The 13,800-nt window shown below is 51.1% G+C and overlaps 1 protein-coding gene across 1 annotated transcript in view; it reads right to left on the bottom strand.

Annotated features, from left to right (window-relative positions):
* The window catches only part of LOC135921730 (sodium-coupled monocarboxylate transporter 1-like), a 157,432-nt gene that overhangs the window by 87,767 nt on the left and 55,865 nt on the right, over window positions 1-13,800 (bottom strand). Inside the window, exon 8 of the mRNA XM_065456027.2 lies at window positions 6,540-6,680. Coding sequence (XP_065312099.1) covers window positions 6,540-6,680 — 141 coding nt within the window. The remainder of the gene's footprint in view (window positions 1-6,539; window positions 6,681-13,800) is intronic.

Below are 13,800 nucleotides of genomic sequence, written 5' to 3'. Positions count from 1 at the left end.
CGTGTATAACGGTCGATACATGTCAGTATGTAGCAGTATCCTTTCGAAGGTGGAAGAGGGCCGACGAGGTCCAGGTGTACAGTGTCAAAACGAGCATCCGGTGGAAGAAAAGACTTGGCAGGCGGAATGGGGTGACGCTGGATCTTCGAACGTTGACACGACAAACAGCAGCGAACCCAATCGCGAACTTGCGCGTTTAGCCGAGGCCAAACGAAACGACTGGAAAGAAACTTCTGTGTCGCGCGTATGCCAGGGTGCGACAGGTTGTGCATGGTTTCGAATAGGCGTCTGCGAAGGGATGCCGGAATGTATGGTCTAGGTGTGTCGTTAGAAGTGTCGCAGACGATGGACGTACCATCTGGGGTCACAACGACGTCTTCCAATTTCAGGGACGTTGACGAATTCCGGAGTGTGTGAAGTTCAGTGTCGTCACGCTGTTGACTGGCGAGTAAGTCGGCCTCGATGATGAAAGGTGCCGATGTCAACGTGGAAACGACATTGACACGACTCAGAACGTCACCTGGAATGTTGTCGGCGCCCTTGATGTGGCGGAACGTTGTTGTAAACTCGGAGATGTAGGAAAGCTGTCGAATCTCGCGGGGCGAGTAACAGGACGCCGAACGATTCGTAGCGTGCACAAGGGGCTTGTGGTCAGTCAAGACAGTGAATGCACGGCCTTCGAGGAAATGGCGAAAATGCTTGATAGCCAGGTAAACAGCGAGTAATTCACGGCCGAAAACGCTGTAGCGGGACTGCGCAGGCTTCAGTTTCTTGGAGAAAAAAGCGAGTGGATGCCACTCATTGTCGATGAATTGCTGCAGAACGGCACCAACGGCGGTATTTGAAGCGTCGGTCATGATGGCAGTGGGTGTGTCTGGCTTTGGGTGTCTAAGCAGCGTGGCGTCGGCGAGGGCAGACTTGACTTTTGCGAAAGCGTCTGCGGCCTCTTCAGTCCACTGAAGCACTTGTTTGCGCTTGTTTACCTGGAGAGCGTCTAGCGGAGCCATAAGTCGTGCGCACTCGGGAATGAATCGGCGGTAGAAATTGACGAATCCGAGAAATTGGCGAAGCTTGGTGAGTGTGGTCGGTCGGGGAAAGTTTTCGATGACGCGAATCTTGGACGGCAGAGGTCGAATGCCGTTAGCGTCGACGATATAACCGAGGAACTCGAGTTCGGTTTGACCGAATTCACTCTTGGCGGCGTTGATGACAATTCCTTTACTGGCAAGGCGTGAAAACAACAACCGCAAGTGGTGAAGATGTTCTTCGGCCGAAGAGCTTGCCACGAGGAGGTCGTCAATGTATGCAAAAACGAAAGGCAGACCTCGGGTGACGGAATCGATGAAACGCTGAAAGGATTGGCCCGCGTTCCGTAAACCGAAAGGCATGCGGAGAAATTCGAAAAGACCGAAGGGCGTGGTGATGGCGGTCTTGGGAATGTCTTCCTCAGCGACCGGTAGTTGATGGTAGGCGCGAACGAGATCGATCTTAGAAAAGATCGTCGCACCGTGCAACGCTACCGTGAAGTCCTGAATGTTCGGTAGAGGGTAGCGATCAGGAACTGTGACGTTGTTTAGTGCCCGGTAATCGCCGCAGGGGCGCCAGTCGCCCGTCTTCTTAGGCACCATGTGAAGTGGTGATGCCCAGTTACTGGAAGAAGGGCGGATGATGCCAAGGTGTAGCATGTGTTCGAACTCCGCGCGAGCGATCTTGAGTTTCTCCGGGGACAAACGCCGGGGTCGGAAGTAGACCGGTGGGCCGGAGGTGACGATGTGATGGCACACGTCATGTTGCACCGGTTGCGTCCAGTCCGGTAGGCGCGTCAAAGTGGGAAACTCGCGTAGGAGTGCGGCGAAAGGTTCGTCCAACATGGCAGAAATAGGCGCTATGGGCGATGTGCCTGATGATGGGACGCCGGGAACGGATAGCTGGGTCACGGAGTCGACGAGACGGCGTCGTTGGATGTCGACAAGGAGTCCGTAGTTATGCAAGAAGTCTGCTCCAATGACTGCATGACGGACGTCTGCAACCAGGAAAATCCAGCGGAACGCTCGTCGAAGGCCAAGGTTTAGCATGACGGAGCGTGACGAGAAAACTGGAATCCTGGTGCCGTTGACGGCTTGCAAAAACGACACAGGAGTCGCTTTTCGGTCGGAGCGCTGGGCGGGTAGAATGCTGACGTCAGCACCTGTGTCGACCAAGAATCGTTGTCCCGTAACTCTGTCCGTCACGTAGAAAAGGCGACTTGTGTGCTGGGCCGGACCACTCGTCGCCGTTAGAGGTCGGCCGGCCTGTTTCCCTGCCAAGCGCAGGGACGCCGACAGTGACGAGCGTCGTTTCCAAAACGGCGGTGGTAGTAGCAAACGCCAGGCGTTGTAGTTGAGGCTTCATTGCGAGTGCCCGTGCGTCTTGATCTGCTGGAACTACGGCTGCGTGGGCGACGAGACGTGCGGCGATGCTCCGCTCCACTGATGATGCGTTCCAGGCGCTCACACAAGGAGTCGAGCGGAGAGTGCACTGCGGAAGAGCAGGGAAGAGTTTGCAGAGCGGTTGTATTGTCACCCGGAGACGGTGACGTGGCTGCGATGGTTGGGGTGGCTACTTCCATGACTTTGTCGGCCAAAGCGGCAAGTCCGGTAAGGTCAATGGTAGAGGCTGTCGCCAGGACCATCTGCACGTTAGCCGGGAGTCGTTGCAAAAACAGTTCGCGCAACAGCGTGTCGTCGATGGATCTCGCGTTGTTTCCGAGCAGCTGGCTCATTCGGCGAAGAAGTTGACTAGGGCGTCGGTCGCCGAGTTCTTCAGCGGACAGAAGCTGCTGGATGCGAGAACGCTGTGAAGCTGCTGTGCGCTGTAGCAGTGCTGCCTTGAGATCGTCATAGGCGGCGGCAGACAATGGGGAGTTCAACAAATCTGCTACCTCGTCAATGGCGGCGGGCGAGAGCGCTGCGACGGCGTAATGGAACTTCGAGGCTTGAGAGCGGATACCAGCGACTTGAAATTGCGCTTCGGCCTGAAGAAACCACGCCGAAGGATGCTGGTCCCAGTACTGTGGGAGGCGGACAGCGATGGCGGAACAGGAGGGCTCACCGCGTTCCTCGGAAGGGTTCTGGCCTTGAGCTCTCGTAGCGTCGGTCTGGTCCATGGTCGTCTCTACCACAGGAGCGTATGGCAATATCACGTCCGGGTTCACCAAACTGTGGCGACGAGCGACCACGTAGACCGTCAAAGTATCGGGCTCTCGCAGGAGAGGAAAAACCAACACTCCGTCGCCTAGCGTAGCATTCTTTTTAATGATCTTCGGAACGCTAGCCCGCGCCGGAACGCGCCAGCCGCTCGAGCCTCGTGTAGACGCTAGCGTCCGCGTCAACTCTCGTGCGACGCCGATGCTGCTGCCGCTACACTCTCATGGGCGTGAACTTCGGCCTCTCAAACTTGGAGCCAAATTCACCCTTTTGACCGTCCTTAGCTCCGCGAGCCCGACGCGTCACAAATTCTTCGGCTAGCTCAGCGGCTCTAGCCACCGTACTAACGTCTGGCCTATCCAAGACCCAGTAGCGCACGTTCTCAGGTAACCGACTATAAAACTGTTCTAGCCCGAAACACTGCAGAACTTTCTCGTGGTCACCAAACGCTTTCTCTTCTTTGAGCCACTCCTGCATGTTTGACATAAGCATGTAGGCAAACTCTGTATACGACTCACTTTTGCCTTTCTCATTTTCTCGAAACTTCCGACGGAACGCCTCCGCGGACAGCCTGTACTTTTTTAGCAGACTCGATTTCACTTTGTCGAAATCCTCTGGCTCCTCTCTCTCCAAGCGAGCGACTACGTCGGCCGCCTCGCCGGGTAACAAAGTGAGCAAGCGCTGTGGCCACGTTTCCCGAGAGAACCCCTGCTTCTCGCACGTTCGCTCAAAGTTATCCAGGAACAAACCAATGTCCTCTCCAAGCTTAAACGGCCGCATCAGGTCAGTCATTTTAAACAATACTCGTTCTCCTGCACCGTGTGCCTGATTTCCATTACGAGCGCGTTCCATCTCTACCTCGAGACGCTTCATTTCTAAAGCGTGTTGACGGTCACGCTCTTCTTTTTTTTCTTGTTGCTCTCGCTCTCGTTCTATCTGTTTCTCTTGTTGCTCTCGTTCTATCTGTTCTTTACGTTCACGCTCATCTTTCTCTTGTTTCTCTCGCTGTTGCTGTTGCTGTTCTTTAAGTTCGCGTTCCTGTCTTTTTGCCGTCTCCCTCTCCTCAATGGTCTCAAGGCATTCTGACAGCTCGTCATCCTCAGCTCCTAACTCAAGAATAGCCCTTAGCAGTTCTGGTTTTCTGAGTTTGTCTGAGACATCCAGACCCAACTCTCTTGCAAGCTCCAACAATTTCGGTTTGCGCAACGACTTCAAATCCATGGCTGCTCTGAATGCTGCTTTCTCTACTGCCTACTATTGTCTTGCCGCAAACTAACCCGGCAGCAACGACAACCACAATTACCAGCTCTGTTTCTGACACTAACAAAAGCCTGGCAAAACTCAGAAGAAGAAAGTCCCGCACTCACCAAACCTCGCAGCCAAGAATTCAGCGCAGTCGTTCCGCTGCAGGCAACCAGTCATCACACAGGGCTCGTTGCACTGCTCCCGGATGGTCGTTGTGCTGCTCAGCAAACAGTCAACCGCATATCTTCGCTGCTGGCCTCCGTTGTCGCGATCTCACCGCTGGCAACCAGATATTTGAACCGCACCGATGGCACCGGCTGTTGGAATCTCAGCGCTGCCACCAGCTGTCGGAACCTCAGTGCTGACACCCGTTGTTGCAAATGGGTCGCAAGCCCCAAGGGTAGCGTTGGCCTGGCGGCCTGGGGCACACTGGAAGCATCCGAAGGTCCCAGCAAAGCATGAGGCGACTGCTAACAGAACAACGTGTTTATTCTAGCATCGCAAAGAGCGGGCGGTCAGGTCGACCGAAGTAGAGAGACGGGAGAGCACGTTACTCAACAGAAGAAATCGGAGCCTCTCTCCTGGCGTCCGGGGGCAGCTGCTCTTATACTCTTGGCGTCGCGGGCAAGAAGGAAGGTCACGAGATGACACCACGTGACAGCAAGGCACGGACGGACTGAGATACATGTAGAGACAAGGAGGTGACGCATCAGCCGGGCCGGCGCCGGTCAGACCTCCTCGCTTCACACTGGGGGAGCTCCTCTCCCCGGCTGCCGCGCTTTGACAAGCGTGGGCACACACACACACACGCACACACACAGACACGTGGCACTGAACATGCCGGGACGCGCTCGGTGGGGATGCGTCGCGGCCGCTCCGAACGGGCCAAAATGTCCGCCGCTTTAAACGAAGCTCCGGCGTACGTTGCATCCGCGCTGGCTTTACCGCGCGTCGTAGGCGAAACGTAACAACGTCATTGGAGCGCTTCCGTGTATACCATTGCGGTTCTTCGCAATGTTCTACGCTCCTTTCATATCCTTACTGAACTTAAGCCACTGACGCCCGCCCAGCATCTAGCAGCAGTTGCTACGCTCCCCGCGAAATGGAACAGCTCGCCTAGATTTCTGAATGCACCAGCTACATCCGTCACGTAAGCGGCAAATCCAACGCCGTTGCGGACGCACTTTCTCGCTTCCGTCATTCATGCAGCGGACCACGGCCGGCCGGTCATCGACTTCATAGACCATGGGTGCCGTCCAGGGTATCGACGCCGAGCTCAATCTGCTTCGCAGGAGCGGCACCTCTCTGGTGTTTGAAAACTTCTTGCTCCCTGACTGCGACGTGCCCCTCGTTTGTGATACGTCGACCGGACGTCCTCGCCCTTATGCGCCTCGCCTATACCGCCGGACCATCCTTGACAATTCGCTTGTCAGGTTTGAGTAAACGTAGAGTTGAAGCAAGCCAATAAACAAGCGCGCGTCTATCCTTTTTCAGAAAATCGTCTACTTTCCAACTTAGCCGAAGTGAGTGGCGTCGGCAGACCTTGTAGGAAGCAAAAACAGCCGCAACACCACCTGGCCATCGCCCGGCGCCCATGGTTCTCGCACTGGTCAATGACATCATAGGCGGGACATAATAAAGCAGGCGTTGAAAGTCGCAGGGAGAGCAAGCGACCTTTGATGAGAGAATGTGAGCAGCGGAATCATACTTGGCTCGTACGTTCGTGGCAGCATCGTGTATAGATCCTTCACAGTTTCTTAGTGTTGGCAAAGTGTTGCTCAATACTGTAATATTTTAAACGTTCGCTGCTTAGAATATTGCAATTTTCAGATATTCACAAATCGTATAAAGCTGAAACAAAGGATAAATTCTCATCCGCCTTAGCGCAGCTCGAAGACACCAAAGAAGGCTGTAGCTCGGTGCTGGCTTGCTTTTTTCAGCAACGACCTTGCTCTTGGGCATAAGATCCTTTGTAGGTCAGAGCAACTTGGATGGATGTCAATTGCCCACTTCATTATCCCTGTTAATCTCACTAGTGCAAGTCTCAATTGTGAAGACGGGAAATCGAACGCCACTTTTTGTTGCCTCCGAAAACTTGACGAAACCTACCTTTTCGCTTGTCGCAGGGTCCTCGCTGCCATGAACCTTTGCACTGCCATCTGGTCGAACCCCAGGCGCACGAAGCTGTAAGGGAGCGCTGCTGCCAAACCACTCCAAATGTTCTCCTCGGTTGTCAGGTCAAAGTTTGTTCTGCGAATTAGAAGGCAGCACATTTCCTTTTCGTTTTTTGCTAGTGCCTATTGTTGCGTTTATGGACGGCAGGCGCAAGAATAAGAGCAGACCTTAAGGATCTTTTAAGCCACGCTCATTTGGCAAGCGCGAAAAGATACAGGTAAAAACATAGGACGCGACTCCCCCCGAATATATACACTCCAACAAACGTCCACACATTTAGAGGCGTATCTTGTCCCAACACTACACTCTTGAAAAATATCGCACCCTTTGTGGCTCATCTTGTCACACAACAATTATGTTAACTAGCCTTGCTTGCATTTCCCTATTTGAAAGCTCTGCGCTCGCTACTCTCCTACGGAGAATGCTATGTCACGCTGATGACACGCATGCCGTTCCACACCTGGAACTACCGAGTGCGCAGCGCTATAGGCAGGAAATGCGGGTTAGATAGATGACGGTTATTGTTGACACCCGTTCGGCGTGATTTTGTTGCATAAGGCCAGTAACCTAATTGTGGCTTTATTACGCGCAGCTTAATGTTTCCACGTCACACAAGCGTTGCCAGTAGTTTCGCAGTTTCCTTCGTAACAAGGGCTTCAAATCTGAGACAGGGACTGCAGCGGTAGCATGCGATGCAAGTGCGATGCAGCATGCGATGCAAATGATGTGGCCGTCTGGTCCGCTAGGACGTTCCCGTGGATGCCCCTATGGCCAGGCACCCAGCATATAATCACATGCTGCTTAGATGTATACGCTTTGCACTGGACGTGATTGAGTTAATTAATAAATGTATTTTTGTACCTGGAGAATGACATCAAGGCCTTCGGAACACTTAGGGGGTCCGTACACATATATATATATATATATATATATATACAGAATGAATAATATATATATAGAATGACATCAAGGCCTTCGGAACACTTAGGGGGTCCGTACATATATATATATATATATATATATATATATATATATATATATATAACTAATTTTGCAGTTTTGATTTCCTTATGCGCTTCACGGCCGACAATAGTGCGCAGGCCTCATCCGTGAAGACAATTGTTTCCAGATTCCGTACTTCGGATTCCGAGAAGGATGGACCAACGGCTGCACAGGACGCCCCCTCATGTGACTTCGATGCGTCTGTGTAGAAATCCGTGCAGGAGTGCTTGTACTGGAATTCCAGGAAATGCATTTCGATTTCAATCTCTGGCGCATGCTTTGTAACTTGCAGGAAAGATCCATCACATTATATCAGCTGCCACTCCCATGGAAGTAGCATACCTGGAGGCATTCAGCGATGTTTCAGGAGTAGGACGTCCATTTCAACCCTCACACACAGAGAAAAGGGCTGTCCTACAGTGGGACGATTACGAAAGAGTGTAGCATATGTCGTATTGTTAACAGTATTAAAACACGCATGTTGATGATTAGATTGATCTTTCAGAAAGTGTGTTTGGCTGACGTATGTTTTCTGCACATGGAGTGACCAATCATTTGATTCTACATATAATCTTTCTATGCGACTTGTTGTCAAAGCCCCAGGGGCCAGCAGGATCCCTAAACGGTGTACCGGATCTAGCATTTTTGGCGTGCTCGGGGCGGCAGAATGGTAGATCACAGCACCATAGTCCAATCGTGATCGAATCAGGCTCTTGTAAATATTCATTAAGCACTTACTATTGCTGCCCCATGTTGTGTAGGATAAAAGTTTCAGTAAGTTTATTGTTTTTAACCATTTCACCTTGAGATACCTTATGTGTGGAATAAAAGTTAGTTTAGAGTCAACTATGATACGTAGGACTATGTGCTCTTTGTTCACAGGGATTTGCTTACCATACCTTTCGATATTGGGATCTGCATTGAGCCCTTTGTTTCTTGTGAAAAGCACACGATAATTTTTGTTGGGGTTCAGTATAAATGCGATTTCATCTGCCCATTCGCACACTTTGTACTTGCCTCTCACACTGCAAGGTTGCAGGATTTGAAACCTATTTGTATGTCATCTACATAAACAGGATCAAATGTGGCTGGCGGTAATGAAGCCCGAAGCGTGCTAATCTTCCCGATACAGAGCGTGCAGCAAAACAGGCATCCTTGAGGCACACCAGGCTCTTGTATAAAAGGTCGCGACAATACATTGCTGATTTGCACGCGGAAGGTACGTTTTGGCAAATAGCTTTCAATTATGTTCAGCATATTTCCCCGGATGCCCATGTCTGACAGGTCTCGCAAGATCCCGTAACGCCATGCCGTGTCATACGCTTTTTCGATGTCAAGGAATATCAATAGGAAATACTATTCATGTATAAATGCATCGCGGATGCTTCCTTCAATGCGCATCAGATGATCGGTTGTCGACCGCCCTTCTCTGAAGCCACACAGATAAGGATCGAGCATATTGTTCAGCTCAAGGAAATGTATTAGTCTACGATTCATCATTTTTTCGAATAGCTTACAAAGACAACTTCTAAGAGCTATCGGGCGATAACTTGACGCCAAGGAAGGGTCTTTACCCAGCTTCAAGACGGGAATAACAATAGCTTCCTTCCATGAGGGTGGAGTGTACCCGGCAGCCCAGATGGAGTTGAAAAGTGCCAGAAGTGTAATTTTTGTGTCTTCGTGTAAGTTCTTAATCATGTCATAGATGATTCTATCAGCTCCCGGTGCAGAGCTTCTGCATGCGCTCAATGCCGCTTTAAGCTCGCCAATATTAAAAGGACGGTTATATGGTTCATCTGGACGGCATTTACGATCAAGTGTCTTAAGTTCAGCTATTTGTTTATACTTCAGGATTGATCTTGTGTAGTGTGTGGAACTTGATACATACTCGAAGTGTTCGCCCGAAGCGTTGGCCTGGTCTTCCAAGGTAGTTCCTTGGGAGTCAACTAAGGGCAATGGGTGGATGTGCTGCCCCTTTAGCTTTCGTGCACCATTCCAAACTTTAAACTCCCGAGTGTAGGATGTGATGCTCGAGAGAAACCTCTCCCAGCTAGCCCTCCTTGCCTGTCTCCGGGTGCGCCTTCCTTGCGATTTGGCCAGTTTAAATTCAATGAGGTTTTCTGCAGTCGGGGACAGACGCAGCAAACCCCACGCTTTGTTTTGTATCTTTCTTGCGAGTCTGCAGTGCAGTCGTGCGCTGCACTGCACCGAGTCTGCAGTGCAGTGCAGACTCTGTGTTTGTGGAATGAACTTTTGAGCTACGTCGAGTGTAAAACAAGTAAAATATTCTACTGCTTCATCTATGTTAAAATTACTGATAAAATCCCGTGATAAGTATGTGAATGCGTTAAAATGATTCCATTCGGCGGAGCCTAGTTTCCACCGGGGGGCGTGTGGAGCGCATTCATGTTGATGTAATAAATTTAACGTTATAGGGAAGTGCTCACTTCCAGAGGGATTTTCGGTTACATGCCATTGTAAATCAGGGAAAATTGAGGTAGAGCCAATTGAAGGTCTATTGAGGAATATGGATTATGATAACTGTTAAAATACGTTAGTTCCTTCTTGTTGAAGAGGCATGCACCGCAATTCAGAAGGAAATTTTCAATAAAACGGCCTCTCGCGTCACATCGCGGGTCTCCCCACATGATATTGTGGGCGTTAAAATCGCCTACGATGAGGTAGGGGTCCGGGAGCTGATCAATCAGGCTATCAAAATCGCTTTTTCGGAGATCATAATTTATGGGAATGTATATGCAACATACAGTGATTAGTTTATTAAGAAGAATTGCCCGAACTGACACTGCCTCAAGGGGTGTCTGAAGGGCGACATGATGACAAGCTACTGACTAGTCACCAACTATTGCTACAACGCCAGCCGAGGCGTTCGCCTCACTGCGGTCTTTACGATAGGCTGTGTAATGACGGAGAAAATTTGTGTTCGTACGTTTCAGATGTGTCTCTTGAACACACAGCAACTTGGGATTGTGTTTGTGCAGAAGTTCGCTAATATCGTCTAGGAGATGGAGTTGTCCTCTAACATTCCATTGTAGTATTTGTGTATCCATTATGCTATATGTGTTGGGTGCTGTGTGTTTAAGAGGCAGAGGTTAGCTTACGCGCCTTTTATCTGGCGCCGTGACCGGAGTTTTGTCTCTTTTGGAGCGTTCGAGAGTGCCCTGCCTCTCCTTAGGCGCTGGTGGCGCCGTCTTGCTGGTGGTTGTGTCCATTGCCTCTTGCGAGGCGCTGGACACGCGCTCTTCCGAGCGCTTCGTTTGGCGTGAAGGCCTCGGCACGTTGGACGAGGCCTCTGGGGTCACCTGCCCGGGGGTAGATGGCCCCTTCTGTTGGGTTGGCGTGGCAGCGCTTGCTGCAGCCACCGGGGGGGGGGGCGGGGGCGGATGGCGTCACTGCCGCCTCACTGGATGTGAGTCGGACAACCGCCGGAGACCGTTGTGGCGCTGCCCCTGATGCGCCACTTCGGCAAATGTGTTCTTGGGCAGGTAGGGTACCCGCCTGCGTGCCTCCTTGAAAGGGATATTTTCCTTTACTTTTATGGTCACAATTTCTTTTTCTTTTTTCCAAGACGGGCAGGACCGCGAGTACGCGGCATGCTCGCCATCGCAGTTGACAGAGTGTGGGGTATTCTGGCAGGTTTCAGAGGAGTGTTCATTTTCACTAAACTTCGCACAAGTCATCCGGCCTCGACAGTTCTGAGCTTTGGCCGAACCTTTGACTCTTGAAGCATCTCAGGGGATTTGGTGCATATGGCCTAACACGAATCTTGAGGTACCCGGCCTCGATAGCGTCAGGCAGAACACTAGAGCCGAAAGTAAGAATTAGGTGTTTCGTCTGAATTTCTTTTCCTTCCCGCCTCATCTTAATTCGTTTGACCCTGATGACGTTCTGATCACTGCAGCCCTCCAGGAGTTCAGTTTCAGATAGCTCTAGCAAATCAGCATCAGAGACGGCGCCGCGGGTGGTATTCGTGATACGGTGTTGGGTAACTGTAACGGGAACATCACCAAAGGACACTAGTTTAGGTAGCTTTTCATGCTGTTTCTCGTCACGAAGCTCCAGTAGGAGATCGCCGCTTGCCATTTTCGACTCTTTGTAACCAGGTCCAAAGACTGCAGACAGAGATTTCGATACCAGAAAAGGTGAGATCATTCTCACCATTTTTCCAGACTGATCGGAGTGGACGACGTGAAAGCGGGGAAAGTTGCATGTTCCGTTGCCCGAAAATTGAAAGACTTCGGTACGCCCTCATTTAGGAGGGTGGTCAGGAAGTGGGGGAGAAGAATTTTCCGTGAATAGGCATAACAAATTCAGCAACAGCGCTGACCACCCACCACGAAGCCCAAAGAGGGGACGCGGCAGAAATTGAATACAAGTCTGCACGACGCCAGCCGTACGCCGTCACTGTAACCAAATATAGTGTGCCCCTAGGTAGGATAGCCACACAAAGTTAACCCTTGCCGCCGTGGGGAAAGGAAGTAAATAGAAGAGAGAAGAATACAGGAACGGTCAAAAAGTCAGAGATAAAGACGAAGATTTGAGGAGAGAGAGATAGGAAAGGACGATTGCCGATTTCCCCCGGGTGGGTCAGTCCGGGGGTACCGTCTACGTGTAGCCGAGGCCAAAGGGACGTGTTGCCTCCGCCGACGGGCCTTAAAGGTCCTGACACTCAGCATGGGCTCAATCCCCAGGATCCGCTTTTTCCCGGACACGGCTAAGCCGCGCACGGTTACACGCGGGAGAGTCCAACCCTCGTGTGCTCGGGTACGTGGTTTCGCAACACACCAAACGCCTGCTTGCGCAGACGCCCCTGCGGGGCCAGGCGCTCCATACACTGTCTCGCTCGGGATTGTGTCCTTCGACTCTTGGGAGCCGCTGGACTTCTGCTTACACGAGCGGGGTGTTTTCACCGTAAGCCTCGCCTCGAAAAGCAGGGCCTTGGAGGCCACCAACACAGAGGTCGATGGGCCCTCCTTCAGGGGTGGCTGTTGACGCCAAGGGGGCTGGTGGCACGGCCGCAACCACACTCTTTGTCGGCCGCGCCGGCACCTGAGTTCCTGCGACCTTAACCCCTTGCGCGCTGCATCAGCATACCCTGAGGTATGGAAAAAGGAAACATGTTCCCGTGCTTCTTGAAATGAGATGTTCTCTTGGAGTTTCATTGTGATTATGTATTTTTATTTTTTCCGTGTGGAGCAAGTTGGAGAGTATGCTGCGTGTCCACCATCACAGTCGGGAGAGCGGAGTGTGCCACTACAGCTGACCTTTTCGTGTTCGCTACATTTTGCACAGGTCAGTAGGCCATGGTAGCTTTGCGAACCATGGCCATATCCCTGACACTTGAAGCATCTTCGGGGATTTGAGATGTAAAGACTGACTCCAATTTCGTATATCCCGTTTCTAGGATTTCTGGTAACACGCTCGATGCAAAGGTGAGGATAAGATGCTTAGTTTGAATATTTTGGTTGTCTCGCTTGATCTATTCTTTGCACTTCAATCACGTTGTGTTCTCAGCCCTGCAGGAGCTCTTCCTCGCTCAAGCTCAAGAGATCTTCATCAGAGATGACTTCTTTACAGGTGTTCAATGATCGATGGGGGTAACAGTAATTACCACATTGCGGAATGCTAAGAGATTGGAGAGCTTGCATTGCTGTTGAGTGTCGCGGACCTCAAGAAGAACGTCGCCACTGCTCATTTTCATCACTTTGTAGCCAGCACCTAGTGTGTCTGTAAGACATTTAGCTGCGATGAAAAGTGAGATAGTTCTTACTGTCTTTTCGGGATCTTAATTCTGTATCACATGGAAGCGGGAGAAATTTTCTTTGTGCTGGCTGAATAGCTGGAAAGTTTCTCCGGTGCGCCCTCTTTTTGAAAGAGGACGATCGGATAGAGCGGGAATGATGCCTTAGCCATGCAGAATTCATTTAACTTCGGTAGCTACGCCAGCCACATACCACCGCGCCTAAGAAGGGGACGACACGAGTCTGGGAGGAAACGCAGACACCAACTGTACGTAGATACTATAACCTAATATAAAATACCCAAGGTTGGATACATACACCAGGTTAACCCTTGCAGCCTAGAAATACGGAAGTGAGAAGAAGTGATAAGAAGACAGGAAAGAAGAGACAGCGAGAGGGAAAGCAAAATATTGAATAGAAGGACAGGGAAAGGT

Source organism: Dermacentor albipictus, chromosome 8 (assembly GCF_038994185.2).
Source record: "Dermacentor albipictus isolate Rhodes 1998 colony chromosome 8, USDA_Dalb.pri_finalv2, whole genome shotgun sequence".
In the NCBI taxonomy this organism is placed as follows: Eukaryota; Metazoa; Arthropoda; class Arachnida; order Ixodida; family Ixodidae; genus Dermacentor; species Dermacentor albipictus.
This window is presented reverse-complemented; position numbering and strand designations above follow the sequence as displayed.